Source organism: Falco peregrinus, chromosome 5 (assembly GCF_023634155.1).
Source record: "Falco peregrinus isolate bFalPer1 chromosome 5, bFalPer1.pri, whole genome shotgun sequence".
NCBI lineage: Eukaryota > Metazoa > Chordata > Aves > Falconiformes > Falconidae > Falco > Falco peregrinus.
The window spans coordinates 95,376,948-95,400,204 of record NC_073725.1 but is presented as its reverse complement, the minus strand read 5'-3'; the positions used below and the strand labels follow the sequence as shown (position 1 = coordinate 95,400,204).

At 39.3% G+C, this 23,257-nt stretch overlaps 1 protein-coding gene across 2 annotated transcripts in view; it reads right to left on the bottom strand.

Annotated features, from left to right (window-relative positions):
• Positions 1-3,200: 3,200 nt before the first annotated feature.
• SHQ1 (SHQ1, H/ACA ribonucleoprotein assembly factor) overlaps positions 3,201-23,257 on the bottom strand; it is a 51,554-nt gene continuing 31,497 nt past the window's right edge. For both annotated transcript variants that reach the window (XM_055805885.1, XM_055805884.1), the window contains exon 12: positions 3,201-4,964. In XM_055805885.1, the coding sequence (XP_055661860.1) occupies positions 4,412-4,964 (553 nt within the window). In that variant the 3' untranslated portion in view covers positions 3,201-4,411. The remainder of the gene's footprint in view (positions 4,965-23,257) is intronic.

Here is a 23,257-nt window from a genome sequence, read left to right as displayed (position 1 = left end):
AAATATCTGAAGTACTTAAGAAGAGCTTGCAAGTTCACCTTAGACACTGCCCTGGGTGCTGCACCCTACTCACTGTAGAGATTCCCCAGGTGGGGGTACCTGTATTTGCTCCGTGTGTGAACACCCAAGTACGAACATAGCAATTCCACATTCATTTTATTCTCCCAGCTTATCTACTCAGCTTTGGAGTGCATTCTTCCTTATCTTGGAGACAAATGGCCTCCAAGGAGATCTCTAAACAGCAGAGCTATTTATCTGTTTGACATGTGTTTCCCTGTTTGTTTTCTCCAGCCTTGAGACAGTCAGCTCGGGCTTTGACAATATTCAGCTGTGTCAATGGCGGAGGGTTGTCTGGCCCCTTCACTCCAGTGCTATGAATCTATTTCTTTGCCATAGTTATTATTTACTGTAGTAAATCAAGTTAATTGATGCTCTCTTCTATAGATATAGAGCAAAGTTTTCCCAAACTTTTCAGAAAGTTGTTTGGAATTAAGAAAAGGTGGTGGTGGTGGTGGTGATGAATATTTTATCAATTCAGCACTAACTTTCTCATTGGGGAAAAAATGAAAAGATAGTAAAGCCCTGTGGGTCACACTACCCCCATCAAAACAAAAATGGAGAAAAAACCAAACCAGTTTTGTTTAGTTACTTCTGATTGCTTCCAATATTTCACTTGTTGCTTTTAACACCTTAAAAGCACTACATGAACAAAAGCATGTCCCTAACACAGTGCATCTCCATTCTCTCCAAGCAAGGGCCTCCCTCCCTCCCTCCCTCCGCACACACATCGTGCTGCCGCCTCAGTCCTGCCAAGCAGCAGAGCCAAAGCTTGAGAGCATCAGATTCGCCTTTGTTCTCATTTACCAGGGCTCTGTTACACTTGGGCAGCTCAAGGCAGCAGGGCTGGCACATATACCACCGACAGCACCAACAGGGCCTGCAGATCCGTCTCCTGCTATCCTTGGCAGAAGTAGCACTCCAGGCAGCAGTGAGGATGGAGAACAGACTCCCCTGGGGCCTCAGGCATGAATCCAAGCTGCTGCCATTCACTTACCGAGGGAGAGCAGCTTCCTCCAAGGTCAGCTCATAACCATTGCTGCAAAGATGTGGGTGTGGGAACGAGACCTTGCCCTTACCTGGGTCTGGGTAAAAGCAGAGGCCAGTGCAGTCCCAGCAACAATCTACTGCAGCAGCAAAGTGTTAGGATATTCACTGGAGTCAGCTTCCCATGGCCACCTTAGCTGGAGCTCTGCACCACTGCCACAACATAAGGTCAGGATAAAATGCTCTATTTAGCCTAAATCTCTAATATAAAATTAACTGATTAATAATAAAGACATTAAGTTATAAATCCAACTCCATTTAACCTCTCCCCCAGAGCACTCCATACACATCAGACAACTCACTTTCACCTCCTCCAGCAAAATGCCATAGCTCTTCCCCTGTCAGGCTCAGCTCAAACTTATTTTCAGTAGGAATTTTGTCCAGACACTGCAGTTTATTCCCTTCAGACTGATTATGATGATGAGAATCAAATGCCTTAAAACAAAGTATTGGCTGTGCAACAAATATGCTTGGGTGGATAGGGTGAGGAGGGGCACTAGAAACAAGGAGTATTTAAAAATCATTAGAACCAATTACATACGTATTGAGTTCCTCATCTACCAACCAATTTCCAGCCTGGAAAACCTGCGTAAGAACAATTCCTATGGATTCATCCAAAAAGTTCTTCTACATAAATTCAACTCTGAGTTGACTCACTCCTTTCAGGACCCATAGCAGCTTATGGGATTGAGGGGTCTGGGAGTGGGGGTCTGGGCTTTGAGGTTTTTCGCTCAAGTGTTTGTGGCTCATGGATTCAGCAAGCCTCAGTTTTGGCTAAACAAGGTTACAGAGCTCCACTTATCTTTTAGAAGTATCTCCGAGTTTTCTTTTTGGAGAAGCAAGGCTTCTCTTTCATACAGACATTGCTCACCCTGAGCACTTTGGGTGTGCTGGATAAGAATTTCACATGTGGCTGCATTATCACCCAATAGGGAAAAATTCCCCACCCCACCACAATGGTCACATAAAATTGCTATCTATCAATATGTAACAATCAGCATTCACTATCAGCCCCACAAGCAGTGAACAGCTTTGTAAAAAAGGCAATGATGAACATCAACATTGGACAAAAAGGGGAAGAAACCTGGGAATGGGCCTCAGGGTATAACACACCACAGCATGTTTTGCCAGGTGCCAATGTGCAGAGGAATAGCAGGATAGAAGCAGAAAGTAAGGCAGCACACTATAGACCTGCAGGAAGCAAGCCGGCACTGGAATGTTTTCAGAGGCAGAAACAGAGCTCAACTATGCAGGGTCTCAAAGGTGAAGACATCAATGACATCGAAGTTACCTGGGAGTTAACACCTCTGTGCTGGCCACGTTCTCATCTGGCATTTATTGCAGCATCACATTGTATGGACACTGAAGATATTCAACCCAAACTGGATTCATGCAGACAGATGGAAAAGGCTCACAAACAGCATAAAGAAATCCTGCTTATAGGCACAGAGGAAAACACAAAAAGATTCACTAAAGATGTCCTCTTTAGAAGAGGCAGCCAGGCCCGGCAAGTAATCAGGTCTGCTGGGAAGAGAGGAACATTTCCCTCAACAGCCTGCCACGAAATGGGAGAAGGGAGACACTGAAGGTGAGGGGGAAGAGCACAAGAGCATGCTAAAGACCTGGCATATTAAAAATACCCATCAATTTTCACAGTTTGTATTTCCTAACTTGTACTCATACAGCTTTCTCCAGCTCATGTTCAGCTGAAGGAAGTTTCAGAGTTCATACTTGTAATTTGGGGAGAGTGGGAGAAGGGTTAGGTTTGTGTGCGTTTTTTTGTTTGTTTGGTTTGGTTTAAGTGCATTTTTCCCCCCCTCTCTGACATGTGCTGCGTAGTTGCAGCTACAGTGTAGGTTTTATTGCTAGCATTTAGAAGAGTAAGTGCTTACTGACACACAAGATAGGAAAGGTTCCTCCCCTGGGGAATGGAACAGAGACTGATTAAGCAACGGGTAGGTATTTAAGAACATAAAAAATATTGGCAGATCAGGGTTGCGGTTCTCACCGACCAGGAGTCAGTGCAGGAACAGAGATAGCCTGCTGGTTTCCAGCAGGGTGTAATGTCAGTGAAGAATAAGTCTTTAAGCTCAGGATTTTTATACACTTTTTAATAGTAAACACGTTTAACAGTAATCAACGGCTTGTTCCTCCAGAGGCATGAATTAGGTGTTCCTGTTTTGCCAGACTGCTGAACCAAACCTGGTGGTCCATGTCCCATCTTGTCTCCCTCCCAAATCCTTTGGCAGAGATTGAATAGCAGCAAATAATTTGCAGTAGCCAGCTGGTTTCAAAAATCTATAGGTAACAAATTAGCACAAAACATACCAACTGGATTATTTTAACCTTATAAAGACAAAAAGGAGCAAACGAGTTGGCCAAAGCTATGTCACAGACTAGTAATAAAGCCAGGTCTAGACAGCACAGGTTTGCTTTCAGTCCTATACTCGAGACTGCTGTACCATGTTGTTTCTTCATTTTGGTTAACATTACTGTGGCAACATTAAGAGCCATGGAGAAAGAAATGAGAGTTAATTAGGATTTCTGTTCTTTAAAGAGCAACAGCAGTGTCCACATGTGGAAACATTTCAAAAACAGCACAAAAGAATGAACAACTAAATTACTGAAACTTACATAAGAACTGCAAAATTATATTATAGCCATTCTATCTTCTAGAAATATAAGCTATAACCCTTCCATCTTGTACTGACGACAAAGACATTTCCTTTATTTTGTAAAAAAAAGTAAAAATAATTTGTCAGCACTGTTTAGACTTTTCAAGCTATAACCATTTTTTATAGTAAAGCATTTTGAAATGTGAAAAAACGCAGCAAAATGTCATAAACCAGTTTACACAGACATAATGAGGATATTTTTCAAGTAAATCCCAAGAGCTTAAGGTAACTAAAATAATGCTGTAACTTATTAAGCTTAATGAAAACCGTTTCTAGAAGTTTACTGAAATTACACATTCCCAACATGCAGGGATCAAACCTGAAACTGTCGGATCAGAGAAGAAAAACAAAAATCTAACTATGAAGATGTCTATCATAGTCATTTCAAATCTTTCCAGGATCTCGTCCTCCCAACTGTCAACACACCAAAGAAGAAAAAACATCAACTTCTTTCTGCAGCTCAGGATAGCCTTGGGAACACCTCATTATAGCAATCACCTGTGTTGCTAGTGGGTCACACTATGTTCTAACATAGTCCTTTAGTCTTCATCTTCATTTATGCTATGAAGAAAAAAGTAACGGGTTTGTCTTTGACAATACCGCCAAGAAATCTCCCCAGTAGCATCTCCTGATTATGTGTCACGTTCAGATACACAGTTTTCTCCTTGTTCCTGCAAAATGCAACCTGCATTAGCCAATCCTTCAGGCTGTTCTGAAAGTCTAATTGCAGTGTGCATTTGCTTTTCTAATTCTCCTATCAATTTTCCAGGAAGAGATGTAGATTGCAAAGAAACCTTTGATTTTTCATCACTAACCTCAAACATCGAAGTGTCTGTGCCCTGCCTTAATCCATTACAGTCAATAAGTGGAGCTGTCCTCTCCTCTTGAAGCGTGCCTTGTAAAGAATTTATTTTCCCATCTCCACTGGTTGAGGACTCTTGCTCCTCTGAATCAGAGCCTTCTGTCTCAGATGATGAAGTACTGCTTGATTCTTCAGAGTCACTTGTCTCCCACTCAGAGGAAGGCAGCTGTTGCTTGGAAACTGTGCCAGCAGCTTTTAAAGCATTCTCCTCTTCTTGTACTAGTATTGCTGCTGCTTCCAGCTCTTCCAGTTCAAATCCTATGTGAGACTTAGTGAGTGTGGTTTTCTGCAAGGATTCAGAGAGCATAGCCAACTTTTTTGACCTTCAACAAAAAACAAGACGTATTATTAAACTTTCCAAATAGAACTTTCCCATTTGATAATGCGAACACAAACCTTAAACATTTCCACTATTCACTTTGTTTGCAAACAACTTCTTCAGTTATGACTACAAAAGTGGATGCTACAGGGGGAAAGACACCCACAAATATTCGTAATTACTATTATCTTGGGTAACTTTTCCCACAAGGCTAGACAATAACCCACTGAAACTCTTTGGTGACACTTTCAGAAAAGATACTGCTTCTTTGATGTTTCAGCAGCGCATAGTAAAGGAAAAGGGATTTCAGAACAAACCTTTTCAGGATTGCTGCCTTTAGCAGAGAACTCTGCACTATGTGGCTTGCTAGATTAAGTTTAAATGCAGCAAAATAATTCTGTTTTACTACCCTTCCAGATGTGTGTTAAATGCAGATGAACCAACAGAACATAGCTGATCAGGTCTGTCTCAGTGATACATTCTCCTCCTTTCACAGCTAGCTTGGTGCACCCATGACAGCAGGAGATACTCAATGCCCCATCTGCAGATGTGCTTTACCTTTCACTTGTAAATCAGCTGAAATATAATTCAACAGAAATATCAGGACCATTTAGATAAATGCCTCTAATAAAGCAAGCACAGTATGTCAGCTTCAAATCTTTGGTACAGTCATATCCATTTCCTCAAGCGTTCTGAAGTCAGCACATGCTTTAGCAGAAAAAGTGCATCATGGATTTATAAATAGAGAGAACAGAAAGTAAGAGAGTACCTTAAAATGGAGGTGGGAGGGCAGAGGGGAAAACGGGTATAAAATAACAAACATACATCCTGTTTCTTGTTGTAGAGTTTTGCCTCAGACTATCAATCAACTTTTCACCACTTCCTGCAACAGCAGGTCTACTATAAATCCTGCAGAAACTGACTGGGTTTCATTTCCTCTGCCAAACCTGCTAACCTGCAAGGCATGACACACTGACACTGGAGCAAGTAGCTGATAATGTAATACATGACTCCTGCGAGGCAGAAGTTAAAGTGCTTGTTCTCTCAGTTGAATGATTTTAAAGATCTTTATATTCTATTTCCCAGGGGGCATAATTACTCAGTATAACATAGAAGCTTCCATTTTTTTTTCTCCTAAAGGAATTGTATTTAAAAGTGGGGGAAGGGAAATCCAATGCAGCTTCTTACACATTTTACAGAGACAGCGCAACATTTAAAAGCTGAATTTGGAATAAAACATACTGAACTTCCTTAGTTAACCCATAGACTAAAAATCTAAGAAATAAGAGTTTCCCATAAGTAACTGAAGCAGCAGAGAACAATTTATATTTCCAGGATTTTTAAATCTACAGTGAAGAATTAAATCATGTTATCCTGCCAGCCTCCAATATAAACACAGGTACCAAGTTTTAAAAAGCTGCTTACTTAACACTACCCTTTTTTCCTTTTTGATGATGCATTTCCATTTTATTTTTTGTCAAGAACTTGACTTTTTCTTGTAAAGTTATGGAGAATTTGAGAAATTGCCAACCTAACTGGGAGCAAAGAAAGTATTCTCCAGGTACCATAGGTAAAAAGAAAGAAAAAGAAGCCCAGTGATGTATCGAAAGGTTCACAAAGCTTTGCAGGTAGGTGGTAACAGAAGAACTGGCTTGCAGGGAAATCTGCTTCCCGAACACACTGGCGAGAACCTAGTTTACACCCGAAGCAACAGGAGTTTATATCCCTTTCAGAAAGCATTTTACAGTGGTTTTGAAACAGTCTCCTTCCCTCCTGCTAACAATACATATGCATACGTGTGCACGTACCCCCTCTTCCACTGTGAGAGCTGTTAATAATATGAAGGTACAATACTTTCTCCTGTCCTATTGCCTGACTGTCCACAAGAATATGAGCTCCAAAAGCTAAATGTGCCTTGTGACAGAGAACACTGTTTTGAAGCCATTTTATGTCGGTCCTTCTAATTTCATTGACAGCCATGAGCAACTAACTGTAGGCACAACAACTTCCTCTAGTGATACATCTTCAGCTCCAGCTACCTCAGTCTCACCTACCTGTTTTAATACTGCCACTACAGATAGAAAAATCAATTTTGAAAGTCCTGTTTGTCCTCACACCTCTTCCATCACGTCTGCTACTGTTTCCCAATCTTATATGTATTTTTTTGCTTTTCCTCATTTCTGCTGTTCCAATTTTTCATGCATGTTTATCCTGCTAGATACTCAGTCCTTGAAATCACTCCCTCAAAATCCTCTCCTCCTCTTTCACTCTTCTCTTACAATGCAGTTAACACATTAGATACAGAAACATGTCACATAATCAAGTATTAAGGAGATGTATGGCATCATGTATGTGTTGGCATTAATAAATATTTCACTGTGCTCTAAATCACTTAATGCCAAGTGTTAAGGAAGAAAATACAGTGATATATACTCATTTGACTCAACACACATTATGTTACTAAATTAGATGGGGTTCTACTGACAGATAAAAGAATGGCCTCTCTAAAGCTAGATGTGGTCCTACTGACAGATAAAAGAATGGCCCCTCTAACACAGCAAGTGTTCAATCACTCTATACACAAATGCATTTTTATCAGAGTTCAAAGGGAATGAACGAAAAGGTTGGTGCCTGACAGCTACAAACATCCATCCTACTGGACAACTGTAAAACTGCAAAAGGTATTCTTAATCTGAAATTCAGATCAATGCCTTCCGAGGTATCAAAATACCCTACCAAGTAACAACAATAACAGATTTCATAAAACAACTGTGGCTTCAACTTTCACATGTAGCCCTTCTTCCCCAAAGTTTTGACAGAACTACTGAGACACAACAGGCTTTTTATTGTTACAAAGGATTACAGAAAAAAAGCCATTGAATAGAACAGCCTGCTCTTCCCTTCTAACAGTAATGGCACAAATGGATACTCTGCTTGGATAAGTAAGTGCCTGCAAGAGGCCAAGGATTCCCATCTAGCCTCTTAACCTCTACAACTGCCTGCCTTCGTCTCTCTCACATAGCAGTCCCATGGAGCAGTGTGACTGCCACCACCACACACAGGGACACAGCCCATGAACGTTTTGGCGTGTTTCAGGAAAGGGGAAGGGATACAGTCTTCATGCAGACCTGCACAACCTTCTTTCTCTCTGCCCTACCAATACTCTAAAGGCCCTATTTAGGCCAACCACAACAGGAATCTAATAAATCATTACAGAACTACATTATTTCACTTTTTTTTTTTTAAGCTCTTGGCCACATCAGGTGTTTTATTTAAACAGTGTGGGCAAAGTCTCTTTTCAGTTACTCAGGAGTTCTTAGTAGGCTAAAAGTTTCTTCCTAACTTTCACTCTGGTCATCTAGTCTCTTCCAGAGACTAACAGAACTGCAATTAGCTATCAGTCCATCTTGTTTAAGGCCATTACCCAACTTCAAAGAGAACCAAGTTTCAGGAGCACATTTCACATCAGCCTTAGGAAAAGGTGGCAGCACTCCCTGGACAAGAAAAAAGGCACACACCATAAACCTCAGAGCATGGAAACGCTTTCAACAGGATACCATGGGTCTCTGAGCAAATTATTTCCCAAGCTGAAAAGTAAGAAACAATTCGGGAAACAAAAATGAGACACCAGAAATGAACTATCACGTATTAGAGACTTGCAGTAAACAGGTCCTGCTGTTTCCAAAATCTTTTGAGTACTGTTTTAGAGATTAGACAGCAAATACTTTAATTTTTCAAGTATGATTAATGGAATCACATGATTACTTTAAGACATGCTCATTCAGTATGCACATTTGCAGTAATGATATCTTATTATTATGGTAATAGTGTTCTTACATAAACATGCATAATAAGCTTTAAAGGTGCTACACATGATAATTATTAGTTATCAAGATGTCAGTTGCTTAAGGAAAATGTTTAATTACAGGTTAAACTGATCAGATGCATGTTTTGTTTAATGTATAGCTTTGAGGAACAGATATCAACAGAGGCATCTCAGGGCTTGTCCACATAGTCTAGAATTAAAATTTCAAGACAGAACTACTGTAATCCTTGTCTAGCCACAGGAGTTTCTCCATGTGCTAGAAAAAAGAAAAAACCACTTGTTCCATAGGTCTCAGATTATGAGAGAGTAAAACTGAGGTGAAAGGAAGAAAGAATCAAAGGACATGTAACAAATAGAGATGGATGAAACAAGGAGAGGAGGAGAGGATTATGGCAACAGGAAAAGTTTATAGCAAAGCCCACCTGTGACAGCCTGAAGACAAGCTATTGTGATTGGGAACTGACTGCAGAGCTGACAAGCAGCAGCCAGGGTGAGAGAATAGGACACAACTACTCCAGTTAGACTAATGCTCCTACAAACTCCGGTTCTACCTTATGTTCCAAGGAGTAAGGAGACGACACTAGGATCTGATGAATCAAAATAGCTGTTGCCTCCAGAACACAGAGCTATGAGAAAAAGGTATCACAGAAGGCAGGTGTTAGGGATTTTATTGTTTCCAAGGAAGATTTAACATAAGCTGGAAGGAACAACCAAAGTCGGCATAGCCGCAGAAAGTAAAAAATAAATGCAGGATTTAGGGGATACATCCCGCCACAAAATCATCTAATTCTTCCCCAATGTAAAAAAAAAAATAATTAAGTAATTACACCTCTGTATATTATGCCCATCAGTCAGAAATAGCAGTACAAAAGGAAAAGGTTTAAAGAAAAAGTGTTAGTGGGCCAAGCCTTTCTGTCTGCCTGGTACTTACTTGTCTTGCATCTAATTCCCTTGCTTTAGTAGCTTAGTTATCTTAAAAAAACCCCAAACAACTAACTCTGAATTTGAAAATATGAAAATCAGCATTCTGCTCCTCATTCTGTAGGCTGGGTGACAGCACATACTCCATCACAGCATGGGAGTTACCTATGTAAAACTGCAGAGTACTTGTAAACAAGGGAGTAAATAAATAGCCAAATCGGCAGCACAACCTTTCGAGAACAGGAGTCAGTAATGTTTCACTATGGAAAGAAAAGGGACTTTTCTTGTACAGACACAAGCTCTAGCTTGCTTTAGCTTTCGTAAACAATTGAAGGATTATTTCTACTGCCTCATAAGTTTGGCTTTGCATTTCACAGATGCATACGAACATCCACTTTTCTGAAGTACGCCATGTAAAATGGGTGTAAAACATGGCAAAACGCAACAGAATTTTATCTACCCCTAGCTTCATGACAAGCAAGTCTGTGTACATCGCCCAAATGCTGGCATGGCAGACTGAGCTATTCTTGCCCCAGCACAACACAAAAGCAACAAAGCATGGGAACCCATGTATCAAAAGCATTGACAACAGCTTTAGTTCCCAGCCTTAGGTCTGAAAATGACCTAGCTAGTCTTGGAACCAAGCTGGAACCTAACTAATCTTGGAACCAACTAAAGTCTCATTGTATTACGTTGATCAAGTGTGGTTAGGGCCTGTGCACTGAGTTACAGTGGGAATCAGTCCTCCACACCTAGCAGTAGCTCTACAGGGCTGACAAGCCCTGTTTTAAGTGTAAAACACTTTACATTAATTATCTTTAAGCCTTACAGGCAAGATAAACAAGTCTCAAAGAGAATAGATATTTCAAGTGCAGACGTGCCTTTGCAGTGTTGTAGGTTCCACCAAATATGAAAATGGGCCTGTCTCATTGCCAAGCAGCCATCCCCTGGTAGGCCTACAGTTCCTTGAGATGCATTCAAATACAAACTAGCAGCATGCTCCGCCTGTCAGCAGGGCTGACAAGTATAAAAAGGTCAGTTATTCAGCTTACCTCCACTCAGCTGGAGCTCTACACACATAGAATCCATCTAACAGTAAAGCTGGTGCATTAAGCAAAAGGCTTTCCATCTGCTGGATCACAAGTTATTTCCCAACTGCCTTAATTTTATACATTTATTGTATGAGAAACTACCAAGTTTAAGGAGAAAGCGTCACTCTATATTTAAAGTACCTTTCTCAGCAAGGCCTGGCAAAACTCAGACTTCTGAAAGCTTCATAGACACTCTCTTTCTTAGATAAAACAGACAACAAGCAATACAACCAGCCAAAGTATAACTACTTTAAACGTGCTCCAAGTTACATACCTGGCAGCATTGCTTACAATTTCCCACAATTACTCTTTTAGCCAGAGGAATTTCAAGTATTAAGACAACTCTAGAGTTAGTATGACCTCAGACATCACCAGATATCATCCCAAAGTAAAGCCTCAGCAGTTCAGATACAGAGGATGTGTAAACGTACTATCTGCAAGACATTGAAATGTCAGTTAAACTATAAGGGATAATGACATTGCCCGTCTTGCCACAAGACTGCTTGAGGACAGTCTGCAATAGGATGTAACTGACATTTCAGCATGGTCATCACTGGTGAATCAAGGGGCACCTGCAAAAGAGCCAGATTCTCCAGATCATCCTATTTTTCCCCCTGCCCAGAGTGGTTCTTGCTGGATTCCATATATTGCTGCCTTCCAGCCCAAGCCTTATCTGTCCAGACAGAAGGGGTATGAAGACACACTTTTCAATATTCAGGCCCTCAATAATGCCAACATTTACTTTCCACAAGAACTCTGTCACAATCTTGATGACAGTTAATAACCCTATGGCAGTAAGTCTACTGCTTAAGCTCTCTTGCAATAGAAGGCTCAAGAAGTTACAGCCAAACATAATATCAAAAGGTAAAAAAGTAAGCTCATACAAGACTGACACAGCTGATGAAGCATCCAACTATTCTTAAAGATACTTAAGAAAATAAATTGTTCTTCAATCTAAAATTCAGATGTCAGCTTCTATCTAGTCCTGCACAGCTGCCCGAATAACTGAACTGGTGGCTTTAGGTAAAGTCTCTTGAAACTTATAATGGAACTCACCCTGTTAGCCAACACACCGTAAGTCACTGGAACAGCATATTCTGACACCCAGGGGTAGAGGACAAAGTGAGGGAGACACACATACTCATGAATTACTGTAACAAACTTCAGGGCTTTAAAACAACATAACATGCTTCCTTCAGAAAGGCAACTAACGAAGTCAAACATCCCTTCACACTTGACATACAACTTCATATAGCTAGAAAGAAAATATAATGATTGAATTCTTGCTATACAGAACTGAAAGAATTTGATTTTAATAGAGACATAAAAGTCTCAATTTGATCAACCCCAACTGGTAAAACAGATGCAATAATGGTGATTGTGTTGAATGTAAAAGCAGACTTCATTGATGTAGAAACACCTAAAGTCAGTTTGCACAAAAAAGCATAATGGTCAAACAATAAGCTTAGATAAAAAAAAAAAAGTCTTCCAGTTCAGGAAAAGAATCCTTACAAATGGACATTTAGCTGCAATAAGAAACTCATCACACTAAGCACACCATCCATATGCTGAAAATACTCTTTAAAAGTCATGGGTCACAAAAGAATATGAGCCTCTGAATATGCCTGGAGATAAAAGACTAAGGCTCAGTTACACCTTTTAGCATGCATTTTATACAATAAGCCATATTTCACTATTTCACTTACAAAGTTATTCCTAATGAGTGCTTCAGGTTATACACTAGTCAATAATCTCCAACCGGAGTGAAGTAGTATTGAAAAAGCAAGCTCAGAATCAGTGAACAAAAATACTCCAAATTAAGTTCTGAAAGAAGTTCATAGCAGAAAGGCCGTAGTCTTGATAAAAGTTAACAACTAGTGAAAACCACTTTGGCTATCTGTACACACTGTTTAGTATTACAGACTATGACAATAAACCTAATTTTACACTGGTTTTATTGCAAAGTACCTTACACACGCCTTTACCGTAATTCCCCACAAGCTTGGGAAAACTATACATAGATTTTATTTCATCCAGCTCTGGGAACCCAACTATCCTCCACAGTGAAATATGGCTAACACTTAACAAAGCATTACAATACTGCCGTGAAATTTAAGGCATGAAGTGGGATAGAAAATACACACAGCACCTAAATTACAGGGCAATACTTTCACAGAAAGAAAAGGCACAGAAAATCACAGATAATCTTTGTGCCATACACACAAAATACCATAGGTTTCTAATGAACATAGAAGTCCAAAACCTATTTTACATTTCTTTTCAAAAATGCCACCTCAATGCACAAAATTCCTTACTGCATCAGTTAAGGAGAAAGACGAATATGCAACATTTACTAAATCACTTTTCAGCCTGTATTACCTGTTAGCTCATCATAACCCCACCTAGCTTATGAGATCTGAAAGAATCACAGAATAGATAGTACAATTAACAGCACCATTCAACAGTTTCAGGTGCTTAGTTTAGTATACGTTTTTATAGTAAAAGGCAGAACCAACAAATAACTCCATTAAAATCTCATTAGCTCTGATCAATGATTAAGGAAGATAAGAACAAAGAACAATTTAATGTGTTAGTGAAGGAGAAATGGGTTCATTTTATTCAAGACTCAGATAAAAAGTGGTCTAAACTAATCTTCTACATTATCTGCAGCAAGAAGACAGACAGGTGAGTGCAAACAACAAAAATAGTGCAACATTTATTCACACAATTTAGTCCTAGATTAAACACAGTCTCCATACGAAATAAACAAGCCATCTCCACAACACAGCACTAAAGGCTGTTTAATTTCTACCCTTTCTTATGAAAAGTCAGCTGCTAAAATAAAACGTGCTCAGTCTATTCAAGGTATTTTATGCAATTGTAGCTAAGAACTCATTGCATTTCTCAAGAGGATGGATTCTGATTTTTAGCCTAAATAACTTGGGTTTACACAGTTACACTGTCCATGTCCATACTGCTAATTATTTCAGTTCTAACAACTCCTGGAAACCCCAGGCAGCTTCAATCAAACTGAAGAGCCATTCATGAAAATAAGCAGAAATATAAATAATGACCCTCAAAGCCGACAGAACACAGCTATCATGTATTCTCTTGGTAGAAGGCCACAGCATGCACATATCAACCAGGTTATCAGTGCGAGGACCAGCTACTGCACATGCTGGCTCTTTCTTACCTGGTGGAGGTGTCAAAGGATATGATGAAGACATTAGGGCACAAGGCTTGGGTTTGTAGGAAGATTACAGAATCTTCCCCACCCCCACCCCTTGTGGACAAAGCAGAGACTGGAAAAGCATTCACTGCACACCAAATCTTTATGTTAACTTAAGAAAATCATGCTATAAAAAAAGGGAACACTGGGTTCAAAAAGAACCCTGGAAAACACATCTCCCTGTAAGCAACTTTAAATCAACATGATTAGAAGAGCAGAAATCCAGTGCTAAGAGACTGCTGTTGACATGAGGAACCCACCACTTAACTTCAGGTGACAAAGCAGTCCTGCAGCATAGAACAATGGGTGATGTGGAAGACTCCAATGAGTAAGGAGAACATAAAATGCTTTCATCCTGAAATTCTGGCTTTCAAAGGTCATTACATGACCTGAAACAAAGACAGACATACTTACACTGCAATTCAACTTGTAGTTTTGTAAATATTAATTGCTATCTACATAGCTTCAAGTACTAATGTTTGTTAACCATAAATCAAATATAAAATGTAGCAAGTTTCACTTGAAGTGATTTCTTTTATGTTAATAAGTCTGAGTGTTTCAAGTGACTTTCCCTCCATATTTGTTCTGAAATTCCACGGTGCTTCTTTCATAGTGTATCTAAACACTGCATGAGCTGAACTTCACATTTATAAATTTTTTTTTTAAAAAAAAGCTTCCCAATATAACATCTTACTTTCATTACTTGGTCTTTTTGATAAGTTGGCACCAAACATATAACGGATTATAAAAGAAATCAAGTACAGCTTACTTATGTAGATGATACTATGAAAATATTTGTAAGAGAAAACAGATTATTGGACTATCAAAAGTAACTGAACAGTATTTATGTGTTTTAAGAAGACTTTAGCTGAGCTTAGAAGCAGCTCAGTGTTGCCAAAATAGCTCACTAAGTTGCCACCAGTCCACGCATCTAACAATGGCACAGCTTCCAAAGTTATATATGATTAATACAATGAAAGATGAACAGGTAACACCACAAAACAGATACAAAGAAAGGAACAGATTTTGTGTGACAGGAAGTATCGGCTACACTACAGAAATGGAACACTGACAACTCTTCTACATTAGCCTCATTTCCCTCAAATTTCTTAATTGCCATTACCTAGAACTTGGTTTTCACCATCACTGCTGGTGATCCAGGAGACAGCACTCCTAACACTGCAAATTGTACAATTTGCGTTACAATATGAGAATGAATACAGTGCAGAAGATGTGAATTTTAGTGTCATGATAACGTTAGTGAAGTCATGTATTACAAAAGTAACAAGAACAATGACAACGAACAGGCTTAAAGGCACAATTACAAACACATTACTGCAACCTAATCCTATCCCTTACAAGGTTAAGTCCTAGTGAGGTCCAACAAAATTTTAACTCTGACTGCTCTGTTGCTTCTGACCAACACCCTTAACACTTGGGAGGGAAGCCACCAGCTGGTAGCCTTCCCATTCACAGTCCATTCTCAATTCACACCATCTAAAGATCAAAAGACACACAATATGAGTATATTGTGAATTCCTTGCAGAAAGCAGAATTTTTGCAAGGACCTAAACTCAAGTGCCTACTCCCACCTTCTCCCACACACACCCTGCTGTGTTTGTAGGGCACCTATTATCAAATGCTCTAGAGCACAATCATGCCTCTTATGAATAATAATTAATACCACCATCACATGCAACTGAATTGGCTACAGATCTGGCTCCCTGACCCCGACAAGAAAACTTGCAGGCCATGCATGCAGCATCATGTAGCTGGCCCACACTACCCAGTTCTTGCAAGAAAGAACCCCCAGGGAATAGTGGGGAGTGGGTGTTAGGCCACAGACTAAAGTACCATCTCTCAGTATTACTTTTTTTGTCTCATTCTACCTCTGTTCTGTCTTAAGATTTATGGGGTATCACTGCAAGGGGCAGGGGCAGGTGGAAGAGACCAAGCTAGTTACTGACAAGGCTGGAAACAAAACAGGAAGACATTATCAGCCTGCCGATCAGCTTCCCACTTTGATCACAGCTGCACACTCCACCTGCTTAGAAAGCCAACAACTACACAAGCTCATCCTTCCCCTAGTCAAAACAGAAGACGAGTCGGCTGAGATGTGCTGACTGAAAAGACATGACACAGATCACTGACCCTTCTGTAGGCAGATAGGAACTGCCTCCCAACAAGTTTTGAAAATCAAAGCAGTAGCCTGAAGGGGAAAAAAATGGCTTTCTTCTTTGCCTTCTCTACCCACAGCAAGGTGCATTCAGACACAGCCTGAAGGAATATGAGCTATAGAAGAGTGATGGAATAAATAGAAAAAAACAACAGAGAAAAGGAGAGGAAAAAACAAAGGAAACTGCAGCTAGCAGCTGGGAAGAGAGATTAAATCCCTTGCTAAAAATCCATGTTCTACAAGGCCTGCTAAAACACATATAAAGCAGAATTTCTGGTATTATATCCACCTGTCTATCACCTTTTTCAGCCTTCAGGGCAATGTTTTGCTTTAAGCCTCTTAACTCCATATACTACACTACTCAGGTATTGTTATTTACAAAGTGCTCTATGGACACCTACTGCTTTACAGACAATTGAAGTGACAGCTTAGGCCTTAAATAAGATGCAACATTTAGTGAGAGGCATGGCAGCTCAAGATGACAGTAAACAAAAAGAAATTCTATTAAAAACATGTATCAAAACAGTGAAAGAGGAGACATAATGTGCTTGCAAATTATTAGTTACTATTTTTAAAGCAGAGAACTGTGATCTAAGGATCAAGAGCAGATGACTTGGGGTGAAAAATAAATCTCTGTTCTCTACAGAACTCGGACACCAACAGTCAACATGCTGTTTGATAAATTGGCAAACCCTTATCTAAGTTTTAAGGAAAATTATAGCATAATAAATGGCACAGAATCTCAAATACTTTCTGCACTAGACCCATAACTAGTGTTTGAACCACAAGGTACTTCTTTGAGCTATGCTGTCTTGATGGAAACAAATAAGACAGTACAGAACTACTCAAGAACCTAGAGCAAATGAGCCAACTCAATTACTCTTCACTAGGAAAATGTGAAAACTTAACTGCTGTCAGAATTTTTCCTGTTCCCTGTTCAAACTAGATCAATTTTATTCGCAATTCTTTGTTATACTACACCATGGCTAAAACATGAAATGTCTGTTCCACCATACTTGCAGATAAGTCCAAATCAACCTTTAACTTTCTTACCAATGAACTACTGAGTTTATTCAGTGTCTTGCCATAACATAGGTCCTTAAGACATACACGTTCATGGAACCTTTTTTACCCCTCCTAGTTCTCTCCATTTCTCAACATTTTTGAATAGACACTACAATTAGTCTGTTTTGGCAGTGCCTCACAAATGCATTTAAGGTCATGCCACTTCTTTCTAAATGATACTGCTCTGCTGCTTCAGCTGAAGATTGTACTTACCCTCTTACCTCCTCAGAGATAAATAGGTGCTCAGGTTCAAACTGCTCTCAAACATGACCCAATGAATTTTTCTGGAGCTGCTGCTGCCCTCAATTGTCTTATGTTCTCCAATCTATAACTATGATGTACAATTTTTTATTGTTCATCTGCCGTCTTATACTTGACTGTATGAAGTGCATGTTGTTCAAGTAAGCAAGTACTGCCAATCTGGGTCAGTCTCCACTATTGATTTTCTACCTTTATATAAATAACATGTAATGTCACAAAAGAGTTTTTGTCTAAAAAGACATATAGTGTATTTTCTTACAGATTGTGAAAGATACTGGACCGTACTTAAAACAAACTCTGAAAACAATGGATGATACTAACTTTATAAAGCAATAAAACAACCTCTGTCTTGTCCCAGGTTGATTTCCCACTCCCCACCCTTTTCCAATGTTTCCTAAACCACTCAGATTATTAGTAACTCCTATTGTTAGTGGTATGTAAACCGAGATATGCATAAAACGAACCTCAAAAAGCCTGCAAAGAGACCATTTGAAGTGGCCACTCCCATTATTGGCTAAAGCTTGAACACCAGCTGGGACATCTGAAAGTTAATACACCACTACAGGCCACCAAGAAGTGAATGAGAAGCAAACCTAATGCAGCATGATTACTCAAAGCAGTAAGCAAAAGTAGTTCTGCATGCTGAACTAGCTGCCAACAGTAGTAATGCCAGATTGTAAAGCCTGCTAAGAAGGAATTACAATAATTAGGGATTGTAGTCATGAGCTACTGTCGCAAGTCATCACAGGACACTAAGGGTGAAGCCTATGTAAGCAGGTAAACAACAGCCTTTTTACTCTGTTCATGGAAAAGGTGTGACCACAAGCAGCACCAACATTTTTTCATTTATCCCTTATACCTGTATAGCTCTTACTAAGCCAAACAGCAAACGAAAAAATAGCCTTCAAATTAAGAATCTCAAAAATCAAACAAGTTGTTTTATTTTGCAGAGGGTGAGGGGCAAGTAATTAAGTGGCTTCAGGGTATCCAGAATGACAATACCATTGAAGTAGTATAACAGAGAAAAAAAATAATCCTCTAACTGCAAACTAGATCAAAATATGGGATTTTGTGATAGTGGCAGTGGGGTTGTTACACTACCTGATAAATAATATCATCAGAACATACGCTAAAAGCATATGCTAATGGCAAGGCCACTTTCTAAGCAGCAATGTGAAAGCAATGTGGCTCTTCCATGTAGCACCTACTTGGAGTTTTTATCAAACCTGGAATTACTGCAGCCTTCTCTAAGCTAAGGTTAACATGGGCAGCAATGAAGGTAAAGTAAAACCTAAAGTACTGCCAAAGTAGAGTACAGTTGACCATGAAATGGTAATGCACATAAAATACAGTACTATGAGGTGTATTCTTCCTAAGGTCTTAACTGTATGAAGTGCTTTAAACATGCTCTACAAATCAGTTCAATCTCACAGAGCCAAGAAGCAGGATTTTCATCCAGAATGTACTACTCCTTATGCCTTTGTTCTTCTGAATCATGGCTGCTGAATCCAAGAGGTTAACAGCTGAAAATATTCCTCTAACATTCAAGAATACTTTAAAACACCGATTACTTTTTCTTATTTGTTAATATGCTCCTCCCCCCATTACAAATCAAAAATTTAATGAACTTGTTAGTAGTACACCATCTGAAAACCTTTTAGGATAGTTTTGTTCCCGAATCCTCCTATCTGAACTTGTCGTCTTCACAGTAGAGGTGCAGTCAACAAAAGCTATAGCCCTGAGTTCCAGACATTACAGATGAGGCATTCTTAGGACCATGGCAATGCCACAAGGAGTGAACAGGACTTCGTAAGTATCAACCCTACAAGCAGCATAACAGCAAAGACCAGAAGATCTTTAAAAAGCCTGTTTTTCCTCTAGTCAAGTATTTTCAGATTTACAAAACCCTAAACCGCTAAAGAAAACAAAAAACACCAAGAAGAAACAGCTGCAAGAAATAGCACAATGAAAACAACTTCCACATACTTTGATACACTTTTCTAAGCTTTCCAGATCCTAACAAATAATAACCAGGTCAAATTTCCTAAGTTTGCAGATAGATGATCAGTTTCACAAATAATTTTAACATACAATTGGAATATATGTTAAAATCCTATTTACATTCATCTAAAGATCATAATACTTGACTACAGAAGCTTAAATATGTTTTATGTTAACAAATATTTCCCCAAATCTAGCAAAAGCTTAAAGGTAATTCTTTCAGGAAGGCTGTAATACATGACCTGTTCTCTAATGCTTTTTGCCCTACAAGCAAGCACAGCATAGGATATGGGTGAGCTGGTATGTGTAACAAGATACAAGGAAAATATATGAGATTCTCTATAGAGAAAACACTGTAAATTAGTAACAGATCTATACAGCTAACACAAACACTTGTATGAAGAAAGGCTTTTGATGATTCATTGTAGTGCAGTGTGTTTAAATTGGGCACAACAAACTATCAGCACTATTCTGATTGCCAAATGAAAAAATATCAGTAGCCTGTCCTATATATTTGCAGAAAAGGCTGGGTTTCAATGTAAAGAGATGATAACTTGTAAAATAAAATTTTGAAGTCTGTTAAAGGCAATAAAGAGGGCAGAATGATCATTAAGAAACCTTATCTCTACCAAAATTTAACCAATGCAATGGACGAAACTATGATGCTGAGTTCCCCACTCCCTTGTGCTCTTTATGATCCAATGTGACACAGACAGCAAAAATCCCAAACCTCACAGATCTTATTTTTGGTCTGAAAGATTTGGGCTCCATAATGCCTCTGCAACCGAGTCCTTAACATTTCAGGCCCACATTACACTATATTGATTAGAACAGTAATTCAGAAAACCCAGGGAGAAGAAAAGGGGGACTGAACAATCACAGTCAATCTCATCACCTCAATGACATGCTGTGAATGTAATTAATCCTACATTTATTTAGAGAACTTCACACCCTACACATAAAGCAGCAACTCCCTGCTGGCTTCAGACTAGCTAATTATGTTGTAACAAGGATGAGGTTTTGATTATAACAAAGAGATGAAAAGACAGACCGACCTATGAAGCTAGCCTATCTTTTAGGGTATGTCTTACCTGCAAATGAAGAGAAGCAAATATAACATACTAAGGAATATCTGACTTAGCTTTAATTTCTTTAGTTCCAATAAAGATAGCAGCTTCTACAGAGACTGTGTAAGTGCCACCAGGAATCCTGGTTTTTACTTTAAAGCAAATAGCCCATGCTTGAACTGACACATTACACCTACAGTCACCAAAACTAGTAAGATTACATTTGCCTTACATTGCAGAGCACATACACATGAAGGTACAACTACAGAGCACACATACATTAAAGTGGCCTATATACCAACGTAACAAACCAAGTTGCAGTTCTGGTTCCACAGGACACACTGAGGCAATTTAACAGCTCATCTCTCAACATACAGACCTCCTTTACCGCACCAGTTGAAGCTACTACGATACACAACACAATGATTTTGTAATTTTTTGTAGTAGAACAGATCCTGAATAAAAGCTGAAACAGTAAGTTGAAAATTTTTAAAAAGTAGAATAGTAATAATGAAAAATATAGTAAAAATTATATTTGTATTTGCTTGATCCCTAGCTTATTCTCCTGCATTCCTCACACCCACAAAACTTTGAGAAGTATACAACCACGCAACAGTACATAACTAAGTGTACTAATCCCTGGAAAACTGCCAGGAATACTAACAGCTTCACCTCCAATTCAGGAACACAGAGAATACACATTAACTGATACTAAAGTGGTACATGTTTAAAACTAAACATGTATTTAAATGTTAATTAAAAACACTTTAAATCCATACGGGCTCAATTGTTCCCTTATGCAAGCATACAGAACAGTATGCACTTGTCCAGGCAGGCAGCTAAGGACTCGTAGGAAGCAGTTCAGCCTTCCACCTAGCCACTCATGTTATGGCCAGCAGGCATCATGCAGCCGAGCTACCAGAAGGCACATATGTACAACAGCAGACAATAAAAAGCAACATGAATAGAGACTGGCACAAAGGGGAATACAAAACACTGAAGAAAGACATCAGGCTACACAAAAGAACCTCAGCACAGCAAGAGTCAGTGGGGAGAACTACTCCAACTTCTGTAAAGGACACAACTCCTATGGGGTCACAGACACGTAAATCCCTCCAGCAGAAGGGAAAAAGCTCTCCTGCAACAAACCCACACCTAGATTCCCCTGGTTTCAGTAGCTCATATTGTAGCAACCAGACAATCAGTGGTTTCCCCAAAGCTCCTTCTCCTCTCCCTCATTTCCTTCTGCTCAAAGGCAGGCATGAAAGATGGGAGTAAAGCTTAGACTTAGAATACAAATTCAGCTATAACTTCACCTTGGAGAGGCTGCCATATGTAGCATAGCGGTTTGTAAAAGCTCTGACCTAAAGAAAAAAGCATGCAAACCAGACAAATTAAATTTAATTTTATTATGGAAATGAAAGCAATAACAGAAGTGACAGCAGGGTGGATGATAAGCTCACTTAGCAGGGGGATCAAATGAAGTGATGACATGTCATTATGACCTCAGGGGTTAAAGAGGCAATTTTCCATCTGGCTGCATCTGGCTTTTCAACATAAATATTGACACCACCTGCCGAGATTTACTACAAGCTGCCTCCATAGGTCTTTGTCTAGCTTTTGTTACCCAGGTTAACATTTACTTGTCCCCTCTTTTCTTGAAGTTCTCCCAATCAATGTGCTCCCTTTCTTCAAAACCTCATGAAGAGTTAAAAGGATTTACATACCACTTTATACAATAGATCAAATTATTAATAACAACTTCACAAACAGCTCAAAGAGAGATACTAGATAGCTATAAAGCCGGTAAAGTTAGCTTTAAGACTGCAAACAGGAAGACAAAACTTTAGCTACACTTGTGTCTTGCATTGTCTTAAGACTTCTAGGGATCTACTTTTATCTTACTAATAGGCACCTGAATGAAATCCTTTTTCTGGAAAAAAAAAAATTAAAAATACCTTAGAATTAGAACTAGCTTGTACTCACCATACCCAATGGACCATTAGCCACCTGCATGTGTTTTATTCAGCAGCTTAATTGCTTCCAATTCCAGATACATTGTGCTTAAAATAAATCATCTTTTGCCAGCCCAGTGACACATTTGCTTATTCATCTAATTTAGCCACAGCCAAACTAGGATCTCAAACCAAATCTGGGATCAGCTATTAACGCACTGTTGGCTATAAGGTTTTTGCTTCCTCACTGTACATTTAAAAGGTAGTACCTACCAGTGGTGTTCCTCTCCTGGAGGCTTAACCTAGAATAGGACTGTATGCTTGCTACCACTTAATACAGCTATTACATTTTTGCCTGTGCCAAGCTTTTTTTCTAAACCTATAGCTCCCAGACTTTTCTCTGTCAGTACAGGTGAGCTAAAAAGCTTGCTTCCAGCTGTTTTTGAAGTGCCCAGATTCTTCACTAAAAAGAAACAACAGCCTGTTTCAACTGTTTAAACAACAGGGCCCCAACCTCCACTAAGGCTCTGTTATACCAGCAAAAGAAGGGAAGAAAAACCGTCCACAGATTTTGAGAGCGCCCTGGGACTACAGCTATGAAAAGACAGGAGAACACGGAGACAAAGGAAGTTAATGAAGCTTGCACACAGCAAAGAATAGATACAAAACAAAACAGAGAAAGCATCCAGACTGATCAGACATGCA